Genomic DNA, 15,746 nt, shown 5'->3' on the forward strand with positions numbered 1-15,746 from the left:
AATAGTAACAAAAAAGATGTAATGAACAACTGTATTGTTTTTGGCTGCCTCTCAAAAAACTTGAAGGTAGAGATCTGCAGCTCAGAAACCAGGTTTACTTTTGTTCTTGCAGAGCTGCCATCCACTACTACTCATCTTTCTTGACCAACTAGAACTGTGAATAAGAGGTAGATTTTTTTTCAGTAGTCCTATGTAATTATGACCAAATGTATGCTAAGCAAGTAATATAATTTATAAAAGAATTATTACAGCAGCTTTATTCAGTATGAGTTACTTATATTCTAACTTTTAGCCTGTTGTGTGGTCATTTGCAGTGACAGCCACAATGAAATATAAACAGACAACAGCAGTGAAAAGAACAGAAAGCATGAATTTTATATCAAAATATTAACTTATTACACCTTCATACATTTTTACAAGAAAAAAAAATTGGCACATACCAAAAAAATTTCCTTAAAGCCACTAAACAGCTCTCGCACCACCTTCCTCATCTGAGGGACCAGTTTGAAAATTCGAAGAGGTCGGAGGCAGCGGAGCACCATTAGGAGCTGAGCTCCAGATTTGGCAGGGACGTTCTGAGGCATCCAGCACAGGAATATCAAACTCACCTGGGGGTAACAGGACAGGAAGAGGCAAAGAAGGATCAGGCTTACAATGTCTTACCTGGCATAGACACAGCACAGAAGGTCAAAGAGCACTTCTCTATCTTAAAATTAGAGGAAAGAATAAGGCAAAAAAAATCTTTTTTACAAAAAGGGCTTAGCTCTCTTATGCCCTGGCTTATTGTCCTAACTAATGGACATCAGCTTGTCTTTGTCTCCCCCTTTGACTCAAAATTGGTTTTATAATCTTAATCAGATGGAGTAGTTCCCAAAGGAAAAATAAATTAGGCTGATTTAAAAGACGGACACAAACTATATTCTTGGAGCAGGCAGCATTATGCCTCTCCCTCCTTCTCATTTCAGACATTCTACCCTGAAACTGAGAAATCCTCACCTGGAAAGTCTGTTAACAGTTTTCCTGACAGTTTTTCCTACTACATTGTTACAGGCATAAGCGGTTTTATCACCATGTGGTTTCATCACACGAATGTTATGTATTTGAAAGTGTTTTCAAACAGCATAGTTGTGTCATGTAGCCTGAACAATCTCTGACAAATGGTTATTGATTTAAAGTCTCTTAAGTGCTTCTTGTTTTTTAAAAGCCAGTGTTATTATAGGGGGACAGAGGTGAGAGTATGACAAAGAAGTAAGTGCACAAAAAAATGAAGGATCAAGATGATATCACCAATGATTTAAAACAGAATATAATTAAAAAAAAAAAAATTAAAGGACAGCCACCCCACCAAAACAAACAGACTTGCCAGTGCTTCTGACTTTCTTCCACATTCTTTTAACATCACCACAGTCACATTTGGAATATCCAAACTACACCACCTAAATTTTCCTTCAGACAAGCAGAGGGATTCAGAGAGATTTCAAGAAACTAAAGCACATAGGAATTGTGCATACTACAGTTTGCACAGGGTTTTGTACAAGTATGCATATTTTTATTTATGCTAACAATGGAATCTTTGATACAAATTGGTCATGACAAATTTTATGCAGCACATCTGCCTGGTGGATTAATCTCTGAAAGATTTAATCTAAATCCATCAAAGCCATTTTTCTCAGTAATTTCTTCAGTTAGAAATTATTTCATACTCTATTATACTGAGCACAGTTTTTGACACATTCTGTGGTGTTTACTGTCATATGTGAAGAGGAAATGGACACCATCCTCTTGTATTTAAATGCAAGAGATTTCCCAGAAAAAAAGGGCACTATTGAGAAACTTTTCCCTGAGAACCACGACTGATAGATATAGGATATAGAAAAATGTTGCTTTGCTTTCTTCTACAGCAATACCAGCAACAAAGATGTGCCCTCTGTCAAATGGTAAAGGCTTTTGAAACACCTTCAGTAAAGCAGGAATATTGTTGAGAGGGGAAGAAGCAACTAGTATCTATGAAACAGGTAAAATAAAGATTCTCCTGCATAAAAATGCTGAAGCAATGTCAGAGATCTTGAATTTACTCTGAAGGAACATCAGATCTGATAGTAAAAACATATCAACAAATAAAGAATTAAAAGGGGCCATACAATGACCCCACACTAAGTTGCCAGGTGTTTATCACATCAGTGTATTTTTAGACGTCTAAACAAGTATTTGTACAGATAACTGATAGGACTGCACATGAAAACAATGGTGTCTGAACACAAAGTACACTACTGCATTTGTATCATAGTATAGAGCCAAACCTTTTCACACTACTAAACATTTATATAACCAAATATATAAAAATTAAGAATGTCACAACAAACTTCAATAAATATAGAAACTTACAAGATATATAAATATGTCCATAACTCCTCCAAAGTCCCTAATGACAGCTGTTGGTGTAAAGAACAAGCCATCTGCCATAATCTTCAGATTAAGCTCAATACTCATGAATATTACAAAAACATACTCAGCAATCTGAAAATCAAAGCAGAGAACAATCATAGTTTAGGAATAGGCAGTGGAGAAAAGCAAGGTGACTGGGGTTCAATAATTGTAAAACGATTCGGTGGCAGTACCTGGAGTGTTGGAGCATGCATAACTCTTCTAAAAGGGGATTCAAACATCATGGAAATGCAGGAGCATATCGTAACAATAATCATGACCCAGTCCAGGTAAGTAACCAAACCCAGCAAGTCACTGCGAACGATACATAAGGAAGTGCCATTACAGAAATGCCCAGAGCTCTGTGTACCTGTTTTGTGCCTACACTACAGTTAAGTGCTTTCCTATGAAAAATAAATTGAGCTGTGTCAAAGATTTCAGTATTTCAGAAACATGTAGGAAACTAGAGGAGTTACATGCAAGTGAAGAAGAAAAGTTTGATTAAAAAATTCTCTTCCTGTTCATCCTTCTCCCCAAACAACTCCATAGTAAGAAAAACATTTTTTTTTGGGGGGTGGGGGGGTGGGGGGGGGGGGAGAGACATACACATGTGCATGCACATTTACACACATCCATGCATGTGTGCACACACACTTATACTGCAGGCTTATGTGATCAAGCAAAGTTACTTTTGCAGTGCTTACTAAAGCTGATGGTATTTGGTATTTTTCACAGCTCCAGTAACAGGATCTGTTTTAGAACTATAAAAAGAAGAAAAGATACAGTAATTTACATTTTATTTTTGTCTGCATTATAATTACACCATGCATCCGTCAACTCAAAGTAATTTCTGTCCAAAATCAAGGCTCCATTTTATCTTGTCTTTATTTTAAATGTCTGTATAAGTTTCATTTAATTCTATGCAATTTCAGTCATATTATCAACATAGATAGTATCACTTTAACTCATTGCATACCTGTAATTCCCCTAAGATTCTTTGAACTGACAGTTTTTTGGGTCTTGAATTTGTAAACAAGGACTTAATCTTGTAATTTTCTTGGGAATAAGGGGGATAACCTGCTTTATTTTATGTACCAAATTTTATGTACCAAAATGCTCTTCACATTTACTTCAAAACCTCTTGGACCATGGATGGATGAGGCTCTGAGCAACCTGGCCTAGTGAAAGGTGTCCCTGTCCAAGGCAGAGGGGTTGGAACTAGGTGATCCTTAAGGCCCCTTGCAACTCAAACCACTCTATGCCTCTGTGATCGTATGATATCCCCAGTTAAAATACACACACACACACACACACACACATACACACACACACACTCTCACAAAAATCCTTCCACAAGCTCTTGTCTTTTATTATTTCTTTAATCTTTTTCTGATTAATATTTTTATATTCTCTGTATCTGAATTTTCCCATGTAATTGCTGTCCTCCACCTACCATATCCAAACACCACTAGGCAGTCAAAGAGTGAGAACAACTCTGTAAGTAATATGCACGTATCTAGGTGACATGAGTTAAGTTCCTGCTGCAACAATTATTTATCAATTTCATACAAAGTAGAATGACTGCCGTGGGAGAAGCTACAAGAATACTTTCCAAGAAGTTTCCCCTGGCTCATTGGTTATAGGCACTTTTACTTATCTTCCAACTCCCACAGGAAATCATGCCAAGACAGGATCTGCAGTGACATATCCTATATTTCATTGGAGGGCTCTAGCCATCGGGATGTGAAATTGCCAATACTTCCTTGCTGAGCTTAAAGTGAAAAATGGACTGAACACACTTGAGGAATTACCACCAGACAGATTTCATGGTTATGAATTACAGGAATGCACAAGACATACAAGGAGAACAAGAAACATCTTCCACAGGCCAGGTTCACCCACTTAACACCAGTAAGTACACAGAACATACTGGATTAGGTGCCTTTCCACTGAATCCAATGACTTTTGCTTCTTAGACTCATGCCTCTCCCTACATTGTACATAGCAGCATTCCTCAGCCTTTTTTACTAGAAGAAAATATGTATCCTGTAATTTTGAAAAAGGTATCTAAAATATCTTACTTGGTAAGCTAGATGAGAAAACAAATAAAGCAGGTAGGATAAGTAAATTAAAAAAAAGACTGTTTAAGAAAATCAGTTTATTCTTGTAATTGCAAATATTTTATTTAAACTGTTTTAATATAAATATCCTGTTACCACTGGGCACTCCACAATGCTAAGAGGCAATCCACTTGCTAAGTGGATTTGATTGACTGTTTGTGTGTTTTGTTTTTCTGTTTTAATTTGCAACTGCTTCATGGACCAGTGCACCACAATCAAGTTAGCAGCTGCATAGAAAAGTGGGGATGTAACTCAAGGACACGTCTCCACAAAGGTGGCAGAACCTTAAATACACGTATTGTTAAAACTGAGTATCTAACCATCCTGCTACGCTAATTAAAAGTAATTTGTTGAAGGGCACAGAGAAAATCAGTGGTAAAGCAGCTGCTGAAACCAGTCCTTCTAAGTGCCAAGCTCATAGCCTTGAGCTATCTTACACTGTCTCTTTGCAAGATGACATGCATTAACCTTTTAAAATCAGGGCGCCAGCAAGAGACAGAGGTTTAAAAGAAGAGCTGTGAGATGATTTTATATCAAGCTGCTTGTACATGGCTTGTACATGCCACACTCACATATACCTACAGCTTACTTGCTGAGTCCTCCTGGTTTTCATCAGGTTTCAGCTTTTCTCCTATTATCTCCCACAGCTGAACACCTCCCCATTCCATTCTGGGTCCCTAACTATGGGCTAGAGAGTATTTGGGTGAGCATAGGTGCAATTCATTTCTCTTCACCTTCTGTTCTATGAGTAACTGTTGGTGTATAAAAATTTCTCACCTTATGATGAGGAACAGGAAGAGAATAGCAAGCTGATTCCCAAAGGTCTAAAAGTGGGAAGCATTAGCCTTTCCTCTCAGCTCATGCCTGCAGTTTCCCCACAGTATTGTCCACCTCAGCATCATAGACTGCTCAAACACATCTGCCCTTACACAGCATTTTATTGCTTCCTTTCCTCCAACAGCAAGACGACACCACAGACAACTGGCTGCCAGCTTGTCTGGTGACCACACTATATGCAGTTTTCCTTGTAAATGAAAATCAAGTTAGAACTTGATTTCTAAGGACATGGAAGTAAACACCCATTGGAGCCAATGTTGCTATGAAATGAACTTACGCATTAAAGCGAGCCCGTACCACCACTCGGCAGAAGTTCCTGAATCTGTGCTCACGGCCAACTATGAAAAGGGGTTTATCAAAATACGGGTGATTCTCTCGCAGCTCCTCCTCCTGGACTTTCCTTTTGAAAAAACGTAAATTATTAAGTGTTACACATTATGCCTGGCAAAACTATCCCTTACACTTTGTTCCTTTCTTCATGTTGACTCTTAATACTTTTAACTTCATACAGAGAGTAGTTAATACAGAAAATATGCACTCAGACTTTTGATTTTTAAATACCTCTTCATTTCAGCTTGTTCCTTTTTTTCTTGGATCATCTTTATCTCACTGTCTTCTCTCTGTGCATTTCTGTATCTCACTGTGTTGGAGTGCTAGAAGCAAAATGATTCCTTTTAATCGAGGTCTGAGGGTTGTTTTTTAATGTTTCAGATGAAAGCAAGATATGGTATTTTACATAGAAATATTCAAATGAAAGATCTTTATTTCCAAATGTAATGCACATCAACTCAGTCAAGCATATTGCACAGTATTTTCTATCTACAGCACAAGGCTCCTTATTTTCATCAAGGTTAATTTCAGTTCTAATTTCATGCTTGAGGCTCCATCCAATCTAACGTTTAACTTAAAAAACAGAGGTCCTGTAAGTCCAGCCAATCTCTCTGAACTGGAATGAATACCATCAAAGTTACTAGGGGCAAAGACAAGGAAAGAAAAGGCTTTACACACTCTTTCAGCTTCTCAAGCCTGCTGCATGGCTGCCAGGCTGAGAGGCATGCAGATCATACAGGTAGTGACTGCTGCGTGCAGGGCTGAGGGAGAGGGAGGGAGCGAGGCAGGATGCTGTCTGAGCTCATGGAGTGGAGGGAACAATCAGCACTACTGTTCTGAGTTATGTGAGTCTTTGAAGCACCCCTGGTGGGGTAATGCTGGGTGTTATCCTTACTATTGTATATTAGCAAAGCCACATCTGCTTTAGTTACCTTTAAAGACTGAGATAGTTTGGAAATGGGGTGACTAATATTGCCCCTTGACTTTTCATTGTCACAGAGATCCACAAAATATAAGAATTTGCAGAAATGAAAATGCACTTAACTACATGAAATTATACCACAGTGAAATCCTTGATTGCTGTTCTCCCTTTTAGTCTTTGTCCGTTTGTCTGACAGTTCTGCTGCTTGGAAAATATTGCTAAACTTCCATCAGAAATTTTGAAGTGCTATTTTGCCAGCCTGAATGATTTGTCTAATTTCAGAGTTAACACTTTTTAAGGTGTCCTGGGTAGCAATCGTTGTGTTCCCAATGCAGTGTCTGCAGATTCAGTGAATCTCTCAGCAAGCATTCCAAAAACAGTAAGTCTATCAGTGAAATAATCATGTCAATTATTTTGAGGATAATTCTAAAGCAGTTACAGCATTTGTCTTATGACTTCCTTTCAAGATTTCAAAAGACAAATTGCAAGCAAGTTCATAAACAGAAATGAGTCTTACACAAGCATTTATTTGATAGTACCTATTCTTATTTCTTATATTTTCAAATTGAAACCAGCATTTCTATGAGGACTTACATCTTGAGTCAATGTTTCAAGAGATTTTCCTCTGCTGATTCGCTGGCTATTTGAACCATGTCTCAGTGACCTGAAACAATCATAATCAATTTAACAATACATCTCAAGATGAAATTTTGACCTTTATAAGATGACCATTATTAAGCACTGCTCTTCAGCCACTCAATATCTCAAATTCTTATCATTTTTCTCTTGCTAACATCAGAAGCTTATATGCTCTTCAATTGTTTTCAATCTGGTCTAACATAAGCCAATTTCTGTCCTTCTGATCTTTAAATTGATAGCTTTGTAGTTGGCAAAGGAAATGACATTTGAAATAAAAAGGCATTTTTTCCATTTATACAGTACAATGAATTTCATTATGGTTACAAGGAAGAATGTAGACTTCAGTTCTTTGTACAAGTAAGTAGTTTTGGCTTTACATATGTTAGGGATTGCTCAAATTTAATTCCTTTTGTCACCTTTATTTTAAGAATATTTTAAAACCATCCCTTCTGTCCATTTTTACCTGCGTTCTTGTCGTATATGATGCTGGACACTAAGTATTGACCTTTCCTTTGCTGGCTGCCCCTCAAATGATCCACTCAGCATGCGTTGTCTAGTGCAGGCCCTATGAAGAAATGTAAAGATGAAGACACAGAGTTTTCAGTATAAATGATAATTTCAGAGGTAGCACATTCAGAGAAATCATCTTGGCTTTGTGGGGAGCAAGGACTTCAAGAGCAATAGAGAATAACAATACAAGAGCAATCGACTTTCCAGGAAAATATGTCCAAAGCAATGGACCCCCGCTCTGCAACACAACTGGTCATCCAATGAACCTTCTCCATGCCTTAGCAAGGGCCATCTATGACTTTTGTTCAGTTTGCTGTAGAATTTTTCATCCCTCAAGACTTCACTAAGTGTGAAAGGGGTCAAGCAATGCACTAACCATCAGTAAAACCAGTTTCTCAGCAATAAAGAAGGGAATAGAACAAGTACAACAGCAATTTTAGTCCCTTTTAGGGCTGCACACACATACTTAAGACCTACAACATAACTTGGAGTGCTCAAAATAACTGGAACCATACATGGTCTGAAATGAAAAGCTGCACATTGCTGATATTCTGTAATACGAAGTGTCTGCTCTTTGGGAATGCATTCAACTTGTAGCACTTTGTTGTGTGGGTTTTCTCACTTGTTTGCTCATGGTTCATTTTGTTTTTTGCTTAATTTTGGGAAACACATTTTACACATTTTGGCAGAAATGAGTATTTGTTGGCCAGTAAGTGTGACACAGCTGAACAGAGCATACGTATCTTTATCTCGATGGCTACAATGAAACTGATTTGCTTAAGAAAAGAAAAGGTTTCCAATAAAAGAGCTCACACAGATCCCTCTGATGGCTGAGAAATGGAATTTCAACACTGGAAACATATTTTAACTTTCCAGAATGATTCAATTTGAAGTTTACACTGTACACTCCTTATTGCTCATTTTGTGTTATGAGACCATTTAGAAAAACACAAGACCCAGCTGGTAATATTCCATACTTTTTATTGAACTGAATCTTCATTTTTTCTGAAAAGATGAAAAAAACTATATGCTCTTTGTGTAACCACTCTATTTGCCAGTCTACTGTAAGGCTTAGATAAATGCCTTGACAGCATGGAATGACCATGCTTGATGGTAGAAGGTGTCCATGGCATGTTCTTTCCCCACTGTGGCTTTGTTTTTCACTCTTCTCCACTTTTTTCTTCATCTTTTGGATTTAAACACATAAATGATACAAGCAGCAATGCAAAGTGATATCTGGAACAAAAATGAGAACATTAGAATGCTTGTCAGTGTCACCACTGCCAATCAGATTAGCATGCTAGAAAAATACATTGTGCTACACTTGTTATAGAAAGCATTAGATTACACTACACTGCACTAAAGCATCATGACATATAAGAAAATTACTGCATGTCTTATAAAACACAGCTCATCTTAGATAAATCATGAACATTTTAATACCAAACGATTTTAAGCATTATACTGTGGAGGATGATACCACATAACACTGTCTGAAAGCAACTGAGATATTTGAATACCTTTGCAATTTTTGATTGAAAAAAAAGGCAAAAAAGAAAACAATTATATCCTAAAAATAGATCCTATCTAACTCCATTAAAATTAAAATCCAGTTTTTCCCTGCAGAGACAATGAAAAGTTCTGGGGTCTGCCTTCTCTATAGAGGCTTCTTGGTGTGGCAAAGAGGGTAACTTATTTCTTTTTCCCCCTGTAGATATAAATTATTATGCTCTGCTTTTAACAGCTAAAAATTATTTTCTTGACATCAAAAAGTAACTTGTTCATAAACTTTTCATGTTCTTGTACACAGAAACTTGAATTCCAAGTTGCATAAACACTTAGTGTCCATAATAAAAGAAAACTTTAAAGGCTCAAGCAATAAATTCTTTACCTGAATAATGAACGAGATGGCTTATTTGATTATTAATAATATTATGAAATAGACATAGTCATATACTATGGGCATACTATGGCAGAATGGGCATGCATAAAGAGTAACACCTGTAGAAAGGCTTAGTATTGTTTATGAGCTCTAAGTTAGATTCCTAAATCTATATTTAGCATTTATATCCATTGCCTCATTTTCATTACCTCTGGAAGCCCTGCAGCTCTTCTGAAGTCAACAGAGAAATAATGAAATACTAGTTGTTTAGCACAGAGATCAGAAATTTTTATCAAGTAACTCCAAAGAGACTTTTTTGTATTTCCAGAGGAAAAGATGTTGTGCTGAAAAGGCCTTGTCTACTTTTGACAGCCTCTCTCCTGGCATTCTCCACTTCATGGGAATTAGTGCCATGGGAATTAATCTTCCTTGTATGAACTCTTAGTAAAAGCCATGCTTAGTTATCCTTTTGACTCAGAATCTGGATATTTTTCAGCTGCTTAGACACCTAGAGTTGCAGATCTTTGGGGACGTTTGAAAAAGATGGCAGGTGCCATAAATTTTTCAGAATTGCAGAGTTGCCACTTTTGAAGTCTGCAGTAGGGTTTATGTTCTCACTTTAGACATGTACATGTATGTGCTTACTCTCAGTGCCTGCCTGTGAGCCACGTGTGCAGGCCTTTAGCCAACTCACGGCCAATGGAGATGTAGGACTCAATTAAATTGGTTGGACAGAGGTGGCCAGCACCACCTGCCATGCCTTCGAGTGTTTTGCCTTGCTCCAGCAGGGTACAATACACCTATAAACTTCTATATTACCTGCCATCTTCCAGAGGATGTTTTGGACATCCTCTGGCATCCCACACATTACTGTATGTCCATATGTGAACAAATTCATTGAATGCTTGGTCAGTTAATTTAATTAATGATGTTTGGAAGGTATTAAACTAACCATAAAGTGGGCATCTAAAGACAAAGCAGTCAGCTGAAGATCTCACCGGGCTCCATAACCTTTATTGATTACAGCTCTGTCAACTAGATGGTAGAGTTCATCCCTTAGCTCACAGGCAGATTTGGCTGCCTGGAGTTGAATCCCAAACCAGGCACAATCAGTGTGCCACAGTGTTAAAAAATCAGTCCTATGTGGTTTGAAAATTGGAGTTTAAAAAAATGTTTTTCTTGCCTTGATACATTTTTATGTAACTGTAGCTGGTCAGAATATTTTGATCTTTCTTCAAACAAGAGAGGCAAAATTACCCTTTTTAGCTAAAATTGCCCTTTTCATCTTCCTATACTACTCCTCTGAAATATTAGATAGGTTCACTTTCACTTGTGGAGGAATAAGGAAGGTATAAAACAAAGGAGAAGAGAAAAGAAAATAAATATGTCAAGCTTCTGGACTTTGTACTCACCTTGCAGAACTCTGAACACCATTCAGCAGCTGCAAACCACATGCTCCAAATCTGTCTTGAAAAGTGCAAATGTAATAAAGTATCCTGAAAGAGAAAATGCAATTTTTTAGGTTACCAGAAAGCCAGGTGAAGATCACACAGAACAAGACAATACTGCAATACCACATAGCTTGTACCACATAGTTTGTATTACCTGCAACCAATTAGGAGGTCCACATTTCTGAAGTCCTTCAAACTATTTCATGCTTTGGAATTCCTGAAAAATAAGTCGTGAACAGAGTGTTCACATAACATTCTTTGACCAAATGTAAAATGTTAAAGGTTTTGATCAATACTTCAAAATACCATACCTTTAATGAAAATTTGGAGATCTCTTGCAGAGGGTAAGCATGTGGCGCACGCTTGGATTTTTAAGTCAGGTATCCTTTCCACAACAAGTATTTACTCATCCTGCATTCCAGTGTAACACTGATTTGGGGTTTTTTTCTGTATTATTTTAATGAGTGAGTATTTATGTAGTAATGGTAGCAACTGCATATATTGCTGTGTACTTTTGTTCTCCTTGAAACGTGCTCACACTGAAGCCTCAGTAGTGTGGTGCACTTCAGTGTAGTTATCAGCCTCATTCAGCACTGTTGTCACTCTCTATGACTCTCTATCCTTACTAAATCTTTCTATGCTCTCATTATAATTCCATCTAACTTGGAATATATAGCTAAATGTGACAGCCTAAGATTCACAGGGAATCCACTTGAGAGGCATTGTAGAGTTTCTTTCGTTCATTTATAAATTTAATTTAATAAGGCACTTTTTGAATAGCAAGCACAATGCACATTTTCACCACAGCCACACTACTGTTCTTTGGGGGAAAAAGATACTATTTTTTAAAGAAATCTGAATCTGCCTGGTGAAATAAAATGGATTATTAATGCAACTTGGCTAAGTCAGTTTTTTTCTTTTCCATGTTTTTTCTTGTTTCCTTCCATATGTCTCTAAAGCAAAAAACCCAGTCACTTATTTTCTTTAGTGACTGCTCAGGCAGTTGAGCTATGGCAGGAGACTTACTTTCCTTTAGCAATTTTTATTCTTGATTGTCATTCTTGCCTTGCTGTTTAAGCTTCTCCTCTCACAGGAGTATAATAACAATTTTTATTGGACTGTAGAAGAATCAATAAAAGCAATGCAGAAGAAGAAACCTCAAGTGGGCATCCAGTCTACCACCTCTCTCAAAATGGGATCAATTCCATACCTGCAGTTTTGGAGACTCCATAGCCCAATAACTCCACAATTGTGCTTTGCAGTGATCCATAACATGGTGTTCATTTGGCACAAACCCCATAAAACAGAGTAACTTCTTACCAATGGACATGTGCATTGCAGCATTTCTTTTTGTTTGTCTTTGCATCAGGCAGGTGAAATTCAGTCATGGCATACATTCGTAGAGATTTAGGAAGGTGGTGACTAAGTCTGGATTTTTCACTGGATGACAACAATCATCAATGGAACTTACCTGAAACATTTGTTCTGAGAAATGCATGGGGTCAAACCCTCAAAGTTACAAAGAAAGAACTCATACTCTTAAGAGAGAAAACATAAAATATATGCCAATAAATTTGTTGCAAGTGATTCAGAACTAACTAATACAAGTCAGTTATTTAACACAGGCAAATTTCTAATAGAGGGTACCAAAGGTATATCTTCTAGGATCATAGAATCAGAGAATCATTTAGGTTGGAAAATATCTTTGCTCATTCTCTGTACTAGTGTTCAGAGAGACTTTTATTTAGAGATAAATTTATAGCTTTCCTAGAAATCACTGTATTTTGCAGAAATACTTGTATGAACAAAGTCTGAATTATCTTCTAACATATTAACAAACTAGAATAGGATACTTAATTCAAGCAATTCTTTCTTCCCTCTCTCCCTTCCTCCCTCCCCGCCCTCCCCCATGGCAGTCTCAGTTTCAAACAAAAGATAAATGCATTGCATTCAGTTAGTTGTTTATGAAACTGAACATTCCACTTAAGCATGAGTTATGCTACTCCCTCAGGCCCAGGAAACACATCAGACAAATCTTGTCTAGAACAGTGAAAATCCTATTGCACACCTCTAGCATCAGTTTACAGTTTGATTATAGCATCAGCTGTAATGAACAGCAAATAAAAAGCTGCCCATTGGAAAAAAAAAAAAAAACCAGTTTCCCAACCTGTCACAAAATATGTTTTATATATATGCATTGTAGAGATATTCAAAAAGTGTCTGGATGTGGTGCTGAGCCACTTGTTCTGGGTGGTCCTGCTTGAGCAGGAAGATTGGACCAGATGACCTCCAGAGGTCCCTTCCAATCTCTACCATTCTCTGATTCTGTGAAGCACAGTTTAATGGAGACCAGAATGAGGTTTTGCACTATTGACACTTTGATTATATTTTGGACTATGTGAGACTACTTTTAATTTGCTCATTTTCCCCACCATTCTGTGCTGTTTACAACTTATCCTCAGCACTGGAGAGAATGAAGTGATTTATACTCAACATTTTGACTGGACCTGCTCTACTCTCTCTACTTCAGAAAGCCAGTGGGACTAATAAAGGACTAGACCCCATTTGTAGATAACGATCGAGCAAGGAATGAGGGTCAGAAGAACCACAGGCACAAAACTTGCTTTTAAGAGAAGCAGTGCTCACAGCAATGCAGAGTGAGAGAAAAGTGTGAAGCACTGAAGATATACAGGAGAAAGTAAATTTGCTAGAAGTGGTTATTGCTGCTGAGGGAAATGCATTGTAATTTTCAGAAAGGAATGGAGCCGTTTGCAATTCAGAGGCACTATTAAATGGGATCTTGTTTTGAAAAAGTTGTTCTAACTGTCTCTAACTCACTTTTACTTTATTTCATTTTTCATGGTTGAAGATCTCACCTCAGATTGGATTTATGTGAAGAGTTAAGGCCTTCTTGCTCTGACACTGGCAGTGTCAGATGCAAAGAACTGATCAGAGTCAAAGTACCAGGACAGTAGTTGCTACATGCTTGACTTGGTTCCCATGCCTAATTGCACAAAGACCTAAAGGAGGCAAGGTGAAGGTTGGTTTCTAAACAAGGATGGTTAGAAATGAGATACTTCCCTGGGGGTGTGGCAAGAAAGCTGCAGGAAAACAAAGAGACCCAGAAAGCTGCAGGAAACAAAGAGACCCAAGAGATCAGTTTTGCTGCATAATGTAACACCAGATGAGCAGGTGAGACACCCAGGAGTGCATGATCTGTCTCTCTTGGTGGTCAAGGGCTATTGATGTCCTTCTTCCTCCTCTTGGGGAAGAAGATGTCAAGCTGCAGTTCAGCATATAAAAGGGAAAAATGAGGTTTGGATAGAGAAGGATACACAAGAGAGACATGAAGGTACCTATGTGTAATGCACAGTCCTTCTATACAGTTGGTTATATTGAAACATTCACAATTTGATTAAAAAACAATTTGGCAAGGTTTAAAAAGTGTGGGGGGGAAAGGTCAGAGGTGGACTTAGGTTAGAACAGACTTAAAATACCCTTTCATCATAGCAATTTTATCAAGTTGAAGTTGCCCACGGGCAGCTTTACCTACATAGAGGTATTGCCTTAGATAAATGCTTCTTAATTCAGGTAGACGAAAAATTAAAATGATGCTAGAAGCAATCTTTTCAGAAGTGACATTCTGAGTTATCTCTTATTGTTTTTGGCATAAATGCTGTTTCTTCTTTTGTCAGATACTCTGAGTAGCTGAAAGTCACCTAATTTTATGAAGGAGTTTACAGCACTTACAACTAAAGCAAAAATAAGAACAAAAATCTCTCATGTTGAGAGTTTCAATTTTCCTGTTTGTAAAACTCCCCATAATCAACAGTGGGAACACTGGTAGTGCTCAGGACCAGTCAAGCACATCACTGGCAATGCTCTCTATCAGTTTGCCCACCAGATATGCCATGAGCACAGTTTTCTTATGCTGGAACAGATGCATTGCAAGTGTCATAGATCAGAGCTTATGTAACAATTTTGAGGCAATTACAAGGAACAATAAACAGTATTTATTCTTTTTCTCAGGAAGACAGTAAGACTCTTTGTAAATGACTTACAAGCAGCTCAAGAAAGCATTAGAGGACATGCGATCCATGTTTTTCTTACTTGACAGAAGTTCTCTCCTTTTCTCTGTTTCTCAAAGTTCATTGCTGATGATCCGGGAAATAGATTAGAAAATTCAGTAAATGTAGATTAAATTAACAGAGTAAATAGATAATTAAAAATAAAATACTAGATTAGTAAATGAAAACTTTATTCTTCTGCCTCTGAAATTTTTTTTCAGAGGAACTCAGGTGAATTGATGAGAAGTCCTTTTACACACGAGACTTTGGCAGAAGCCGTGATCTGAAGGACCAAGTGGAATCCAGCAGGATTGAAACTGGCAGGATTGATTTCTGGTTCTGTCCTTGTAACTCTGAGAACTTAGTGAAGTTCAATGGTTTGCTTGGATTATCCTCCCACTGTTTCAGACTGCTCCTGAAAAGGCGAAAGTTCTGTGCAGATGGGAGAATTCTGAATTTCAGCTTCCAGGATTTAATTTTTTTCTCCTATCTAAGAAAGAATGGAACTCTTACAATATCAGGGTTTTTTAAAAAAATATTTAAATATCTAGAAGTAGGGTTTTT

The 15,746-nt window shown here is 37.5% G+C and overlaps 1 protein-coding gene across 10 annotated transcripts in view; it reads right to left on the bottom strand.

Moving 5' to 3' along the window:
* The window catches only part of NALCN (sodium leak channel, non-selective), a 239,599-nt gene that overhangs the window by 26,909 nt on the left and 196,944 nt on the right, over positions 1–15,746 (bottom strand). For 9 of the 10 annotated variants that reach the window (XM_039562541.1, XM_039562155.1, XM_039562220.1 and 6 more), the window contains 8 exons: positions 7,736–7,837; positions 7,228–7,297; positions 5,943–6,034; positions 5,659–5,781; positions 3,129–3,185; positions 2,619–2,739; positions 2,386–2,517; positions 441–608 (listed from right to left, as the gene is read on the bottom strand). In XM_039562541.1, coding sequence (XP_039418475.1) covers positions 441–608; positions 2,386–2,517; positions 2,619–2,739; positions 3,129–3,185; positions 5,659–5,781; positions 5,943–6,034; positions 7,228–7,297; positions 7,736–7,837 — 865 coding nt within the window. The remainder of the gene's footprint in view (positions 1–440; positions 609–2,385; positions 2,518–2,618; positions 2,740–3,128; positions 3,186–5,658; positions 5,782–5,942; positions 6,035–7,227; positions 7,298–7,735; positions 7,838–15,746) is intronic. The other variant, XM_039562481.1, reaches the window with a different exon arrangement.

The sequence above is a fragment of the Corvus cornix genome, chromosome 1, assembly GCF_000738735.6.
Source record: "Corvus cornix cornix isolate S_Up_H32 chromosome 1, ASM73873v5, whole genome shotgun sequence".
NCBI lineage: Eukaryota > Metazoa > Chordata > Aves > Passeriformes > Corvidae > Corvus > Corvus cornix.